Raw genomic sequence first — 16935 nt, forward strand, 5'->3', positions numbered from 1 at the left:
TCTGAACCACAAACACCCATAATTGATGTCAGAAAACAGTTCAACAGAAGGGGCCAGCTGGTAGTGTAGTGGTTAGAGCTGCTTCCTCTGGACCCAGTGGTTGCAGGCGTGAACCCCACTCCAGCAAGTACTAAATATCCAAAATTACTGCAGTAAAATTACCCAGCAGTGTAAATGGGAAAGTACTTGTAGGTAATTTGACATTGTAAGTCACTCTGGAGAACAGTGTCGGGTATAAGAATCAATGTAAAACATGGCGGATGGAACCGGGAAGGCAAGGGGCCAGTGTTGCTTGGGGGGTGAAACGAGGCCCCCGGAGCAGAGCGCGAGCACTCTCCCCCCCCCCCTCCCACGATCACCCCAGGGTTATGGGTCTGAGGGCCAACCTGAAAGTGCCATCCCCTCTTGGACGCGACTGTACTCTTAACACGTTGCAGTGGGAAGCAGTCCCTCCCGGACGCCCAGCGCCGCAGTGCGGTCCTCAGCTCCGGTCCTCTGCTCTGACCCCACTCAGCATGAAAAAACCCGTGAATCGCGAGTTTGCGAACAGAGGGGAAATGACACCAGTCCGCAGAGACCGGCTCCCACTTCGATGCGCATGATGATGGGTTCGACGGCGGGAACCGAGCGCCTCGCTCCTCCAGGGGGCACCAATGGCGCTAACGCTTCGGTGCGGAATCAGGAGGAGGTCGGCTGCTCATCGCATCGACGTGTCGGAAACACTACGGTAAACACAGACCGCCAAGGAAGTGCAACTCGGCGACGGAGATGGATGTCTGGTGCAGATGTGTATCGGTTCCCATGGAAACCAGCAATGAAATGAACGGTGTTGAGACCCCTGCTGGGACGGATGGGTGTGCTCCACTATGGCGTCTAGAGTAGGAATCCAGCAAAAAACACAAATACAAAATAATGAACCCATAACGAGGAGCTGCACACAGTGCATCGTGTAAATGTAGTAAAGAACCGGGCAGGAGGAACCGCTGGACCACACTTACTCCACCTGTCGAGTCTGGATGGAACGATGACCTCAGTTTTTATTTCATGCGCTCAGATGAAATTAAACATTTGTCCGTTAATTGCAAAAACAACACAAATAATATATATAGTAAGCTATATATACAGTAAACACACACACACACACACATATATATATATATACATACAGTAGATATACTGTATAATGAATGAGTGATAGAGATTAAATAAAGGGAAGTGAGAATGAAGGAAGAGGGATGCAGGCGGAGGGAGGGGAGCGGCAGAGTGCTGTTGTCACCGAGGACGCCGTCTGCGGGGGGGCAGCTGCTGGCCACCCTCCAAGCCCGTTACTCCTGTACATTAATTATCGCTGTCCCCCAAACCCCTCGAACCCCTGCCATGGAGTCACGTCCGCCGCAGTCCATGAGCTCCGTGTAACTTTGCTCTGAGCTTTAATTAACGCAAAAATACTCTCTTTTTTGGGTTTTCTTTCTGAGGGCAGCGCGTTCCAGGCTCTCTTTGTTAACTCTTTCCCTCATGCCCCAGGTACTGTGCGTGTATGTGTATTGGGGCTGGGGGACTTTTGAATGACTCCTACCTGTGATTGGTCCAAACGTACATTTATTGGCTCTCTTCTCCAAAAAAACATGCTGAACGTAAACTAGTATCCATCTGACACCTTTATCCAAGGTTCTCAACAACACCTGACACGCAGCACTGGACCCCCTACTGTCAACGATCACAATCTGATACAGAACTCAAACCCCCGAGGGCTGAACCACCTATGGCTACAGGCCTTGTTGGCGTCTCGGGGGAGACCAACAGAATCAGAGGCCGCAAAGAATCAGATTCTCATCGTTTGACCTCCATCAGAGGCAGGAAGTGGGAAACTGTGCGATTTCCTCCGGGATCAATAAAACATCCGTCCCTCCATCCCACCATCCATCAGCACAGAGGAAGGACACACCATGGGCCACAGTCCCACCCTTACGTTCACTGACTGGACGGGTGGGTCAAGGCAGGAACAAGGCAGGGTTCGCAGAGCAGAAATGGGTGGGACTGAGGAATGTGCTGGACCAGTAACCCCCCCCCCCCCGCCCCCCACATTCACCTTTTCTTGGGCAAAGATGCCAAGCGTCTGTTAGGTGTTGCTTGATGCCGTTAGATGCCATCCAGCACAGTACAGCCTTCCAGTACACGACATGAGAGAGAGAGAGAGCGTCACTGACCGCCCCTATCATTTTGTCCATCACATTTTAAAAAAACACTATATGCACTTTACTCTAATGCATCATTTGCCCAGTTTTCACTTGTGCTTTTAGGTTATATCTGTATGACGTTAAATTGGCTCGATGGACTATTGGGCACGTACCCGTCAAGCACTTACGAGTGAGACCCAAAGAGCGAGAGAGCGATGGAGAGAGAGTCGCCCTTGTCATCGTTGCCCTGGAAGAGACCCTGAGTCATCAGAGCCATCGTGTGTGTGGGAACGGCACCGCAGATCAGCTCTGGGCCACGAAAGGGTCTGGCAACATTTCAAGACCAAGGCAACCTTTGCGATGTTCCTATAAAATGCTTATTAATGTTTGATAAGAAATACAAATCAGTTCATAAACCGTTAATTATTTCATAAGAGGCAGTCGGATCGCCGCCGCACTTTATCAATTGTCAAACGGGATCCGGTTGACCTTGTTCACAGCTCCACTTCATCACAGGGGGACAATCGGCTCCCTGCTCTCCTTGGAGAACCACACAGCTCCAGATCTTTTCCAGAAGCTGCAGGACCGAAATTCTGCACAGGTGTGTTGAAATGTATAAATGACACCACAACGGCAAATTAAATATTGACAACAGTACTTTCGGACCCTTTAGGACACACACTTTTTGCAATCAAGGAAATGGTTCTGGGTTGTGCATCAAAAATCAGAGGACCACACATATCTGGCCAAGAAACACCTCCTTACGAAGGGGCGGCGGGTTGATTTCGGGCTTCACGTCATGTGGAGGAGAACTGCTTTTGAAATGCACATCTTCAGTTGCTCTGGTAATTTACAGTGGTAAAAACACATACACTGTCTCCTGGTTATGAACAATCTAGTTATGAATGTTGAAAAATTCAAACATTTTCCAATTTATTTTCTTTAAATAGTACTAAAATAAAAAAACTTTAAATAGAATTTAAACAGCATTTTAAAAAGTATATTTTAAATAGCAGTTTTTCATGTGGTCTCAGCATCACCTTGACAAAAAGCATCAGTGAAACGTTTAAATGTAATTATTTTCAGTATCTATTTTCTAAACTTTTTGTTTCTGGCAGATGAGACTTGTATTTACCCTCCAAACTGGTTGGTGGCAGTAAAGAGCACAGAAAAAAGTGGATTTTGGGATTGTTTTAATTCAGATTATTTTTCATTCACAGAGTTCATAGCTTGTGCTCTACAAGTTTATCGGCTGAATTAGTCAGCAACTGACAGCGAATACGAATTTGTGGAGAGTCTTTTATACTCATTTTAATTTCAACATTTGAAAAATTAAAATTAACCTAGTTTTATAGAGAATTTTTACATTTAGTACAGCTATATCCAAGAGTTTTAAACACTGAGAGACGTCAGTATTATTCAGCTTTTTTAATTCTGAACGAAGAGGTAGCTTTGGAGTTATGAACAACATGAGTTATGAACAGTCTTCTGGTCCCAGTTCTGCCCCAAAGCTAAGAAACCAGTGCAAATGCACAGAAGTATGTAAGCTTGGTTTGGAAAGAAGTGTTAAATAAGCAAATCCACTGCTGAGCCAGCAACTGTTTCTTAGGCTGGAGAAACAGCGAGAGAAACTCCGCTGCCATAATCACATATGAAACACATTTAACATGAAAAGCTGCCATATTCCACTTAAGAATGATTGTCCTTGATGATTAATCCCCTAAATCTGTTCTTCAGGGATTCATAAAGGGAAAAAACTGATAGTATAGTGGTTACAACTGCTGCCTTTGGTCCCAAAGAGAGAAAGGTCAAATCCCATGTCCACATATGGTAGCCTTGAACAAGGTACAGTCATGCGCCTCTTAACGACGTTTCACTTAACGACTGATCACAGATACGATGGTGGTCCCATAAGATTATAATGGAGCTGAAAAATTATATCGACTAGTGACGTTGTAGCCATCATAACGTCTTAGTGTTACGTGTTCGTCGTGGTGCTGCTGTAAGCAAATCTACTGCTCTGCCAGTCATATAAAAGTATAGCACATACAATTATATACAGTGCATAATACTTGATAATGATAATAAACACTTACTGCATGTTGCTGGTTTATGTATTTACTATACTGTACTTTTTAATGTTATTTTACAGTGTACTCTTTCTACTTATAAAAAAGTTTACTGTAAAACATTAAGCAGTGTTATGCTGGCAGCAGCGTCATAAATCTCGTGTTTACTGTGTCTCTTGACTACATCGAGGCTATACCATCCAGGTTTGTATAAGTATGCTCTATGATCAAGGCTATACCATCTAGGTTTGTATAAGTATATTCCATGATCGAGGCTATACCATCTAGGTTTGTATAAGTATGCTCTATGATCGAGGCTATACCATCTAGGTTTGTATAAGCACACTCTATGATCGAAGCTATACCATCTAGGTTTGTATAAGTATATTCCGTGATCGAGGCTATACCATCTAGGTTTGTATAAGTACACTCTATGATGTTTGCATAATGACGAAATGGCCTAAGGACGCATGTTTCCCCGTTGTAAAGCAACGCATGTCTGTAGTTACCCTAAATTACTCCAGTAAAACCATCCAACTGTATGAATGGGCAAATAATTATAAGCTGCTTTGGAGAGAAGCACCACCTAAACGAAAAAACGTACATTCAGTTGACGCTCATGATGCACGTGCCCATTTTCACCAACAGCTGAGGCTGTAGTTCAAAACCTGTTTGCTTTGTTGCACTGGGGAGATGCTAAATAAAGTTACTAAACATTTGACATTTCGAGTCCAAATCCCGGTACTGGGACAAATGTCACGTATCCAGGTTGAGGTACCTGTCAGAACCCGGCTGTGTGCAGCGCAGACGAACCGTACCGCCATCCGTTGCCAGGATGTCACCAGGACTGCTTCCACCGTGTTCTCAACCTGCTGCCGTCTCCCTGATCGAGCCCCGCATCGACGAGGCGACATTTACTGTGTTTGCGTCGGAGACGACGAGAGACCTGTTCTGACAGCATCTCCATGGGGCGCCTGTGCATCAGGACCACCCCGGCCACTATGCGGCAGTTCTTCAGCCCCGATACTTTGCTTACCCTGCGCAGATTAGCCTGGAAACACGCCGTTCTTGGGCGAACATCACACACTGGCGCTTGCTTTCGCTGACGCTCAGACGGAGCTGGCGGAGCCAAATGAGATAAATCTGGATTCCTACTTATCTTGACCTGTTTATAAGCACAAGTGTGAGGAAGCAGCGGTGGGACATGTTTACAACAAAAGTACGAAAATATGAAGGTCAACGGACTGCGCCAAGGTCAACAGGGTCCTGTTAATGCAATCGTTACCCTTACATTTATTAACTGACTCATTTCACTTGGTCCGGTTATGCCGGCGCACATTACACCAGTAGCGGCAAAATGGAACTAAGAGGAAATACAAAGGTGATGGTAGCAGATGAAGTTTCTGAAGCAACTTTGGCATCAGGAGAAAAGTGGATGCAAAAGGGTCTTGATGCCCTTTTTGAATTCTGAAAGGGATTCAGCAGCTCTGAGGGATGGAGGGAGTTCATTCCACTGCACTGGTTCCAAACCTGAGAACATACAAACATTGGATCCTGGAGCTCCTGTGAGTGGGACTGCCAACAGTCAGAGATGGAAGAGCACGGTGCTCTCACTCAAGTGCAAGGAGCAATTAGGCCCTTCGACATCAGCGACAACCAGCTCCTGTGAACAGGACGGAGGAATCGCAGCGGTCTGAACAGACTGTGCGCTCAGGGTTTGTTGGAACCCCGTGACCCCTTTTCAAACACCTACCCAACAGCACCGCGGAGAGACCGCAAGCCATTAGCCCAATTAGCTAAAGATTAGCTCAGCTGAATGCTTAAGTGCTCAGTTGGAATGAGACCCTTCTCTCACTCGGGACCCCTGGGGAAGAGGACAGGGGATCCTCGGCGCCCCTGAACGCTTGCCCCTAATGTGCGGAGCTCAATAGGTTAAGCACCAGTGGGAATTGCGATGACTGACCCATTTAGCTCGCATGCTGGTTAGCATTTTGATCACACGTGCGACTGCTGTGGATGCCCTGCGCATCTGCGATTGCAGTACACTTGAGTTGAGCGGCCGGACAGCGGGAGACCGGACAAGGACCCCTATGGGTACGGTCATCCCTTCTGAAAAATGAATGCACCACAATGGTCCTAATTACGAGCAGGACCGCCCTGGGCAAGCAGGGAATTAATGTGGTCTCCTGTGCTGTGGGCCGCCATAATACACACTTTTTCTTATGGGCAGAGATTATTAGCGCTATTCATTATTTAGTAGATGCTTTCTGTCTTAAGCGACATGCAAAGCGAACGACTGTACCATTTCATGTAGTTGAGCGCTTAGCTGCAGCAGTTCTGAGGAATGCCAATGGTGGCGGTAGGGTGGCGTGTGCTGTTCCTTGACCACTGCGCCATCTGGTGGCTCCTGTAAGAGAGGACAAGGAATGGAAACTTGAATAGATGGTGTGGAGATGAGGAGAAGAGGACCTGTTAGTTAGAAGGAGGGTGGAGAATGAGGAAGGGCTCAGGTATTTTGACAAAAGCAGGTTGCTTCAGGCAACAAACATCTTCTGAGGCCTCCGATCATTCAGACCACACATTGGTTAGATGGTCTGAATTTTCATTTATCTGAATCTGGAAATCAGGTCCAGATTTCACAATTGCAGGACCGTGAGACGCACTGCATTGTGGGACTATATAAAGCTGTCATTAATTTATTGACAATGCTGCCATCAATTGTTATTCCTTCCGTTTTAACGCGTTTTATCTTTTTCACTGTGATTCGGAGCATCGTTTACGGTGATTCTGGAGTGAATTTGGGAACGGATGGGAATTTTTCTCTTTTGGAACTCATGGGCCAAGCAATTTTGTTATCCTGTTTTTTGAATATTCGGCAGCAAATGAGAAGCTTGCGCGCAAACCCTGACACCCTGATCTGTCCATGTGTCCATGTGACAAAAAGTGACTGAAATGAGGTAAGTGTGGTGGTCCCACAGGTGGCGTCTCCTGCCCATTCCAAAGCACCGCACCGCAGGGCTTTCGTTGGACCCATTCTTTTCTCCTACGACAAAAAGCTTGTTTTTCCGCCTCTCCTTGGGCTCGACGCACTGATTGATAATCCGCAAGCGTCGACACCAGACTCCGGCGCCACACCTTCCATAAATCTCCACGCTGACCGTGCAGCACAGGAGGAAAGCTCTTTTCCCACTCGTTATCTTTATGTCCCGGTCGCCCATGTGCCGTGGAAGGGTTTGCAATTTAACTGATCTGTGACCGGTTTCATTTAACGCATTGTTGCTCTCGCCGTGTCAGGCGGCAATCAAAGCTTCGCAGTATCTCACAAATCCGGCTCCTCGAGAAACGCACCAGTTTCCAGGCTTTGAGGAACTGCGTCACTGTTCTGGAGACACGTTTGCTAAAATCGGTTCCCGGAACGCGGACGCAGTTGCGCACGTTTAGGTCTGAGTCCTGTTCTTGCACGAACGCAGCACCACGTGTGATCCTTCCGATGTTTTGATTAGGATCTGCATTCCAGCATGGCTTCATCGCCACGGCAACATGCGGCGGAGTCTCCTGAAGAAGCAGAGCGACTGAGGAACTGGATGCAGGACCACAGGGTTGCGAGATCTGGTCCTTCACTGGTCCTTAAGCAAGACGTTGAATCCGCTAAGTGTCTCGAAGGGCGAAGATGAATGGTTTAACCCAAAGAAAGGCACATTTGTAACACGTTAATAAACTCAACTGCAGGACCAATCGCACATCCTTCTCGAAGACCGACCCATGCAGCCGACATCGTCCGAATTCTCCTCGCAAGCCAGTTCCATAAGCTGTACCGTCCTGCAGGCCTGTTTCTGCACCGAGACGGGTGAGGAGAGACGTAATAAATATTGATCAGGTGTCTCAGGCGGCAAGGCAATATAAAGCATGACTGAAAGAAAGAGCTCTCATCATGGGACCTAATGAGAGATGCGGTCCGAATGAAGACTAGTGGGTGGGGCTTGCCCGTCGGTTTGGGGGCCGAGTGCACACAGGGCATCGTTTCTGTGTGTGTTCGGGCACTTGTATCTGTCTATGTCACTGCGTGTATGTGTATACTGTTAACGTCTGGCCTGAAAGATTGCACTTATGCGTTCATTTACGCGAGAGTGTCTGTCAGTATGAATTCTGAGCCACTTTTTATCTTTGTGTGTGAGTGACTGAGTAATACTGTGTATGTGTGTGTAGATGTGAGATATGTCCAAGTGTGAATGTCATTATGGTCTCATATTTTAATGTATGTGTGTGGGTGTGTGTGAATGCCATACCTTATGCTTCAAGTCCATCAGTGACTTGCTTTTTTGGGCCTCCTCCCCATCTCTCCTTCCCCACCCGCCTGGAAAACTCTACGTATTTTTGTGCGGTAGGTCAACAAACCCCCGAAACTCACCCAAAGGCAAAAAAACCCCCCAAAAAAACCAACAGGAATTGAAATGCAGGGAGAGCGTAGGGCATGGGCTGGACATTGAACATCTCCCTGAGCACCAAGGGACTTCAGAGGAACATGAGTGAGAAAGAAAAGAGGAAGAAGGGGTCCAGGGAACGACAGAATGGCCGAAGGTGGGATGTGGGGTCTAGTGCTGCGAATGCTGGATAACTGGACCGAGGATCAGTGGAGAAACCAGCATCTGGAGCAGCATCAGCCTGAGGCGGAAGGGAACGAGGGCAGGATGCCGGAGTGAGCGCTTCGACAGCTGTAGCCCAACCGAGACCTGCCGGAGGAAGCGTCGACTGAAATCGAAACGGCCATTTTAGTGACCGAAGTGGAAAACAGACAGAGTCTCCGTTTCCCTGGACAGTGATGTACAGGAGGCCCATGAATAATGCACGGCGCGTTTCATGTTAATTACGACTTAGATGAAGTGACGGATCGCAGAACCTCACGGCTGTAGCTTTCGAGCTGCGAATCGAAGCGGCCCGCCACAAATCATAACACCGTTAAACACGCGATCAATCCTTAGCGTCCCGTGAGCAATGTGCGCCTTTCCTCTGCGACGGAGACGGAAAGTGAAACGGAGCGCCACATAATAGATCACGGTAATAAGGAGAAAAACAATTCAATTCATTTTTATACGGCACCCGTTACAGCTTGGTAGCCTCAGAAAGCTTAGCATGTGATCTGTCAAGATTATGCGAAATTACGAGGGGAAATTTAAACAAGCGGCATAACAGCAACTGGCATTAGTGAGATTCACACTTGGGGAAAGAATGGAAAGGACTAGAAAATAAGGCTTTCTGACCCCCCCCCCCCCCATCTCTGTAGCATGTCGGGCCGCTCCACGCGGGGCTACTGTACTTCGGCATGGACCTGAGAACCATCGCTTTCACATGGTCACTGTGGAGTCAGCTCTTTGCGGTCATCATTACAATAGCTTATCCCGACACGACGCTTGTTAAAAATTGATTGCGAACCATTCCGCCTGCTGGACTTTGCACTGAACCCCAGCTGAAGGAAAAAAGATTAGATTACGGAGGGCAAAATAGAAGCATACTTTACAAGGTATTTATTTATTTATTCACGTGTGTGAAGCATTGCGGGCTTTGCGGGGAATTAAATATTCATTCTGGAGAAAATAGCCTCTTTGAGCTCTAAGAGCTTCTAATGGCCCCTTCCCGCCACTATATATTCGAAATGGCCACTCTAACAGGGAAGTTCGGACCGCCATGAAATATGAATGAGTGGCTGCGTTTGTTTACGGCCTGCCGTTGTTGCGAAGGTGGCTCTGGGAGCCTGCGACTCCCAGGTCTAGACAGCTTCATTAGCACTCATGATGAATTTTGCGCGGTGCTTGCGGCTAACGCTAATGCTAATGCTAACGCTAACGCTCACAACCAGAAACGGGGTCAGCGGAGCGGAGTCACGTTGAAACTAGGGGGCTTTTTTGTTTACGCTGTGCTGAATCCACTCCACGAAGCAGGTATATTTCAATACTGAATTACCGCGGTACGGTTTGCGAGGGCATGGAAAACGGCAAGCTTCGCATTTGCGCGCGAAAGCCGGGCATCTCTCAATTTGCGTTTCGCGGCGCCCGGCGCAGTCTCCCCACTGAAGGTCTTTGAGCATATTGAAATGAGTCTATTTTCGTCTTGCTGCGGATTGCATTTTGCTTTGAGCTGGATGAAAAAGAGCCCTCCCAAAAGGCGCGGTGTCCCAAACCGCAGCTTCTTTTATCTCCCACTGTCCTCGGGGCCACCGGCAGGGAAGCGTCTTGTCGAAGGCAGGATTAAATGCTAAAACATGAAACGCACGCTCTCTACACGCTGGAACTAACTGTTTTGCCTTTGGGGCTCGAAGAGCTGGGGAGGAAAACGGTTTCTGTAACTGCGGGGAGATGAAAAGGCCTCAAAATTCACTGCTGCTCATGTTTTGGTGGGTTTTTGGACCGACCTTTGACCCCACCATTGCTTACCGAAAATTTCTTGCGAGATGTCAAGAGTTCCTGTGAGGCAAGCGTAATATTGGTTATTTCCTTTCAGTTTAAAAATTCCATAATAAATGGAAAAGCATCTCAAATCAAAAAGACATTAAAATTATTTAAAAAAAAAAAAAATCACTAAATTTAAAATTCAATTTTTTTATCATTTCAAATTCATATCGTCATGTTGCTGGGACTTGATTTTCTCTAAGGAGAATTTCCTGCATCCTTATTGCTCGCATGTGCCACTCACTGAACTGCTGTGCCTTTTTTGCTGGGTGAGACATGAGAGATGAACAACATTCATGCAGTTTCTGTCATAACTCGTCACACTCCAGTCCATTAAACACTGCAAGCTTTTTTAGATTTAATATTTACATATTTAGGTTTAAAGCAGGTTGAATTACTAACTTTTTAAGATTATTTGCTCGATCATATGTTGTTTATCATAAGCTCTATAAACAATGCTGTTGTAAGATTATCAAGTAAAACAGCGTTAAGAAACGCAACACAAACAGAGTTACCGACAAATGCCGAACTGTGCTGGAGAAGCACGAGTTTGAGGTTTCAGAACAGAAGGACGGGATCCACCTCGGGAATTCATCTCCGTAGCGTAGCATGGCTGTCAAATGTGTGAACGTTTTCGTTGCTCTTTCCAAGCCTCGCTAAACAGTGGCCTTTTCTCACCAACAGAGGCCAAATTCTGCTAAATTCTGCGACTGCACAACCCTCCAGCGATTCATTCATGCTGAAACAGACATGCAAAATCGAACCAAAAAAAAAGCACCAGCGTGGGATGGAGGTTCTGGAGACACAGTTGACTTGTCCTGTCCCGTCTTTGGTGTTAGAAACGTGTCTGGTTCCATAACCATTGCTCCCCCTGCTGGGCTGGAGATGGCACGCTGAGATGAACCAACAAGGGAGCACAGAGATCTTTCTTAATAAGGGACTCGTACTCTGGTCCTGCTGGAGCTTCATTAAACGCTACGGCACTGATCAGTGCTCCTACCACGACTCACCCATTCCAGTCTTCATACACCATTCCCGTTACCCTCGGAGCACCGCTTGTATTGCGCATAAAGGCAAAACCTCTCGGGTGCAGCCAAAAAACATGACTCTTGCATTAACCCAATGTATTTTCTGTGTTTGACTCTCCCTGTTTCCGGCTGCCTCTCTTCTCGCTTCCCTTCAAATTAAGTTTTTTTTTTCTCCAAATTACCCACAAGGCTCTGGGAGGTTGTGCCGGAAACACCGCATAAACAACTATAACAACGAAAATATATTTTCAGACAAAACATATACTACATACCATGTATGTGGCAGCAGGTGGGATAGTGGTTAGAGCTGCTGCTTTTGGAGTTTGAAAGCACAGGTTCAAATCACACCTCCTGCTGCAGTTACCTTGAACAAGGCACTTACCCTGAAATTCTTCAGTTAAGAAAATTGCCCAGCTGTATACACAGGTGAATAGTTATACGTGGCTTTGAAGAAAATCACACACACACACACTTTCTGAACTGCTTGTCCCATACGGGGTCGCAGGGAACCAGAGCCCACCCAGCAAAACAGGGCGTAGGGCCGGAGGGGGAGGGGACGCACCCAGGACGGGACACCAGTCCGTCACAAGGCACCCCAAGTGGGACTCAAACCCCAGACCCACTGGAGAGCAGGACCCGGTCGAACCCACTGCGCCACCGTGCCCCCCCTGAAGAAAATCAACGAAATGAAAAAATGTGTCTCAGAAAAAAAAGAATAATTTGCAGCAAAGAAAAGGAAAACCTTTGCACAGTCAAGTGACCGCTTCTGGTAGACTAGTTGAAAAATGGTCCCACAACCACCTGTTCAACATGCAAGTGTCAGAAACGACACAAACTTATGCTTGACTCGGTCTGAAAATTTATTTCCATATAAAACCTACTATATCAAAAAGTACAGCATTCACAGAATAGCATTTTAGATGTAAAAATGGAAATTGGCAGAGGAACTAGCAGTTCTTATTATGCCTGCTGGGAACATGCTGGTTTGGCAAAGACCCATCATGGAAAATGTGACAAAAGGTGCATTTCAGATTGTACGGCTTTAGAGTCCCACCCCATTAACAATGTGTCCAGATAAAACCTCATCTGCTGCGCTGGCAGGTCAGTAACTCTCCCCAAGCCTCCCGTATCTTCGCTCTCAACATGATGTCCCTGCAGCAGTTGTGGAACTGTTGAAAAGTCCAGCAACTCCTATCTTCTTCTTTTTTCTCACGAGTCAGAATTATTTAAGCAGTTGCCGAGTTTCCTCCAGACGGAGATGGGGAAGTTCGATGAAAGTATGGGTGAGCTTCCACACCAATCTTCGGCGACCTCGTCTTCAGTTACCCAGCTTTGGAGCGACAAGTGGAAGGGGCAAAGGCGAGGGTCGGAAAAGTTCCTACTGGAGCCGTTCACGCTACCGCTGCTCCTTTGGGGCACCCACATGGATCTACCCAAGACCGAAGACCCATAGCCCTGCTGTCCATCACGGCGAGAAGAGGGACATGTCATTAATGACCTTCACAGTGTATTTTAGTATGATGATCCTTCCTCGATCACCTAACCGTGGAATGGTTTCACCGACTGATAGGACCCACGAGGACTTTGACAGACACAGAGAACAAAGACACCATTGGAAAGAACGAGCAACTGTCAATATTGGCGGAAAGTTTAGCATCACCACAAATTGTCAAACAATATACATTACTAAGGCGACCAAAGACCTGTTGGCTTCATTGGAACAAATGCGAGGTGGGGAAGTAGTACTTACCTGTCCCCTCGAGTCAAACTTCTGCAGGCAGGAGCCATGGAGAGCGCTATGCTAAAGTCCGGGAACCAGTGGTTTACTTCAATTATCGTGCCGGGACCGGTGGCCTGTTACACTAGACTATAGGAAGGCAGGACAGTGTTATGCGAATATATCTGGAGACTGGGGCTATTCAGCATTCAGATTGGTGATGTAAAGACTGATAGGGTTCGCAGCCCATCGTGCTTCCTTCACAATGAAACCTTCATCTTAAAGCAGCCCTGTTCCTCAAGAAGGAGAAGATCCTGTCTCTGGGGAATACCTCATATCACAGAGCCCGATTAGGCCAGTCCACTGAACCTTGAATACGGGTGCAGAGCGAATACATTAAACAGCGGGTTCCCATGAGACCCTTGACCTTAACATGCCTCTAATGTTGAAACTGGACAAACTGCAGTAAAAATGTCCAATCTCAGAATATTAAGAGAGCGAAGGCATTTCTGCTGCCGCAAAGAGACAGTTTGAAGACACAAGAAGTTAACAGCTCGTTCAAAACGTAGGCAGAAGATCTGTCAAACCTGGGGAGCCTCAGACATGGCAGGGAGAGGCTGATGGACGTGCAATTTTACACACCTTGATCAACAAAAGTGGTTTTTTAAGAGAGCAGATGTACCCGCTGTAAAGACAATCTGACACGGGCAGCTCTGACAACAATGGAGGGACGCTTCAGATGCTGAGCCTTGATTCATCACGTCACTCACACACACACTTGCACGCAAAATTCCCAGTGAAAGCATCAGTCCAATGCATCAGAGACCGGAGGCCTTACCGGCCAGGAGATCCTTTAACTTGGTGACGGAAGCTGCTTTGATTTAATTTCAGGTTTTATAACAGCACGCTGTGCACCTCTACAGGACATAGAATTTAAGAAGTGGTTCAAATGGAAGTGCACTTGTACACATGGCCATGGGTTCAAACCCCATGGAGGATGGCAGGGCTTCATGAAGAAAGATGTAGAGGTTGTTTCCTTGTAACCAAGCTAATGTTGGGGCAGGTTTAGTCATGCAACTGACCGGTCATTCCAATGTATCATACAGGTAGTGTGTGTGTGTGTGTGTGTGTATTTATATGTATTTCACATGACAGTACTCTTGTCATACATGAATAGATGTTAAGTAAATATAGACAAATTTGATTTTAACAAAACAATGAAATATGACAAGACACTAAAACGGAGATGCCACGTTGGAAGATGGCGCAGCATTTAAGACACTTATGAAAACTGCATTTTTAATAAAATATTTGTTATCCAAAGTCTTGTGCAAGTAAATCACGTCAGATGTAGAAACTGAGTCTTTTTTCACAATTTATACCTTTTTTTGTCCCCTATTTCATTTCTGGAAAAAACACTTTAAAAATATTGTGATGCATTGAACTGTCCGGTCATTTCTATATGTGGTGAGCCGAGGTCCAGTCACGCGTTAATGGAGTGTAATTAACTTTGCCTGTCCCTTTACATGGCCTGCGGCGGAACTGGGCTGCAGAGCTGATGTGCCATGAGAACAAGAGCTGACCTTGTATCCAACCCTGGATGAGCGTGTTTGCTTAGCAAACATTTTGGAGGAGTTGAGGGAGCCCACACAGTTATCATTCAGAAACGAACGCCTTTCTCAGGGCTGCGCCCTTTAGCCGTCCACCTGAAGGCTACAGGCGGTCGCACAACTGCATCCGCCCTGTTCCCGGAAATTATGATTTTCCAACCTCCCTCCTCGGCCCGTTCTGGCAGCTCTGGTCTGAAGACAGCAGAGCAAAGACGTAGAAGTTTTCAGCCAAAGGGTCGTGCTCGAACCTGGCCTCCCCAGATGAGGGAGACGGTCGCTGGGTGATAAATTGGGCTTGACATTTTTACTGTATTTTAACCATCTTTAAATTGGTTAGCACTCAGCATTTGGGGGACAGAATGGATTTGGCAGAGAAAATGATCGGATGACCGCTTTTGATCACGTGGTCACCATTCCTCCATTGGACGCCAGCGCTGGTCCTACAGCTGACTGCGTAGACTGAGCGCACGGATGGCTCCCGAAAGCAGCTCGTCATGTGAAATGCACAAGAAACCAAGAAAGGACTTAAACAGAGGTCTGGAAATCCTTTTAAAAGTGGACCCTTGAAGAACAGGACACAGTTAAGAAAAGCCACTGAATGCATTCCTGGCAGAGACGGACGATGACACACCTCAAGTTCTGTTCAAAGTTTTTTTTCCTCATTTTTTTTGCAAAAACTAAACCAAAACAGAAAAAAATAACTAAAATTAAAAAAAAAAAAAACACAACAGCACAGACATGATGAGAGTGGACCATTATCTTCAATGCTAGAAAAAGCAGTGGACGGCATTTATTAATGACCCGCCGCCCCCCCCACCCCCACATCCCCACCTCATTGTCATCCATGAGAGAAAGCCTGAATCATCCATCGAGGAAACAAAGGTATAGGGGAAGGAAAACATGTCTAAAGGACTCGATCATGGGCAAAAATCTGTGAGAAATCAGTTTCTATAAAAGAAGGGTGCAGAAATACTTGGTTTCATCATCAAATCAGTGAAAGAGAATCCTTTCCGAAGAAAAATCAAGACATTTCAGAAACAGTTTTTTTGTTTTTGCTTTTTTTTTTAAAAAAAATTCCCCACATCCTACCCCCGTTCCTTTTGTTAAAGTGTCTATGTGAAAATAGAGTCTTCTTTTCCTTGTTTGTCCTTTCTGCCGTAAACATGTGTGTGTGAGACAGCGTGTGTATGAATCACATGGATGTGTGAGTCTTAGAATAGGATGTAAACTTGTTTGTTAGTGCGCAAGTCCGGTAAGTCTGACAGTTTTACGCATCTGCATGTTTGTGAGGCTGAACATGAGCTGTATGCTTGCGTATAACTCTCTCTCTGTGTGTGTGTGTGTGTGTGTGTGTGTGTGTGTGTGTGTGTGTGTGTGTCTGCTGTTTCCTCGCTGGCCTCAGACTTCGGTCTGGAAGTCCCCCTCGGACGTGTCGGGGGTGATGGCGGAGGGCGCGTCCCAGGTCTTGTTGTGTAGCTCCAACTTGTCCTTCTGCTCGTTGGGACCGGACGAGGGGCCGAGGGTCATGGTCTTAAAAGTGTCCCAGGAGTGCTGGTCGTCCGGGGTCGACTTGTCCTGTTGAGCCAGAACATATGGGGGGGGGGGGGGGGGGATGGGGGATGGGGGAAGAGGGGACAGAGCTGTTAGACGTCTCATGGTAAATCCACCCCATCCTCAGTCACACTGCTGGGTGTACAGGTGCATCTGGGATTGTTTGAATTTCTTGTTTGCAATGTGATTAATGAAACCAAACTCCGACTGGTGTTTCCTTTTCTGAATATGACACGGGTTCGAAAGCAACAGAGTTGTCCCGATGAAGCTGCAGGGCAGCCAATCATATGTCTCATTTGCTTTGGCCTTTGAACAGTTGCATAACTTTCATCCACCGTTG

The 16935-nt window shown here is 46.7% G+C and overlaps 1 protein-coding gene across 8 annotated transcripts in view; it reads right to left on the reverse strand.

Moving 5' to 3' along the window:
- Window positions 1-15798: 15798 nt before the first annotated feature.
- adgrb2 (adhesion G protein-coupled receptor B2) overlaps window positions 15799-16935 on the reverse strand; it is a 188108-nt gene continuing 186971 nt past the window's right edge. For 7 of the 8 annotated variants that reach the window (XM_029248272.1, XM_029248268.1, XM_029248266.1 and 4 more), the window contains one exon: window positions 15799-16619. In XM_029248272.1, coding sequence (XP_029104105.1) covers window positions 16443-16619 — 177 coding nt within the window. In that variant the 3' untranslated portion in view covers window positions 15799-16442. The remainder of the gene's footprint in view (window positions 16620-16935) is intronic. The other variant, XM_029248269.1, reaches the window with a different exon arrangement.

Source organism: Scleropages formosus, chromosome 23 (genome assembly GCF_900964775.1).
Source record: "Scleropages formosus chromosome 23, fSclFor1.1, whole genome shotgun sequence".
Taxonomy (NCBI): Eukaryota; Metazoa; Chordata; class Actinopteri; order Osteoglossiformes; family Osteoglossidae; genus Scleropages; species Scleropages formosus.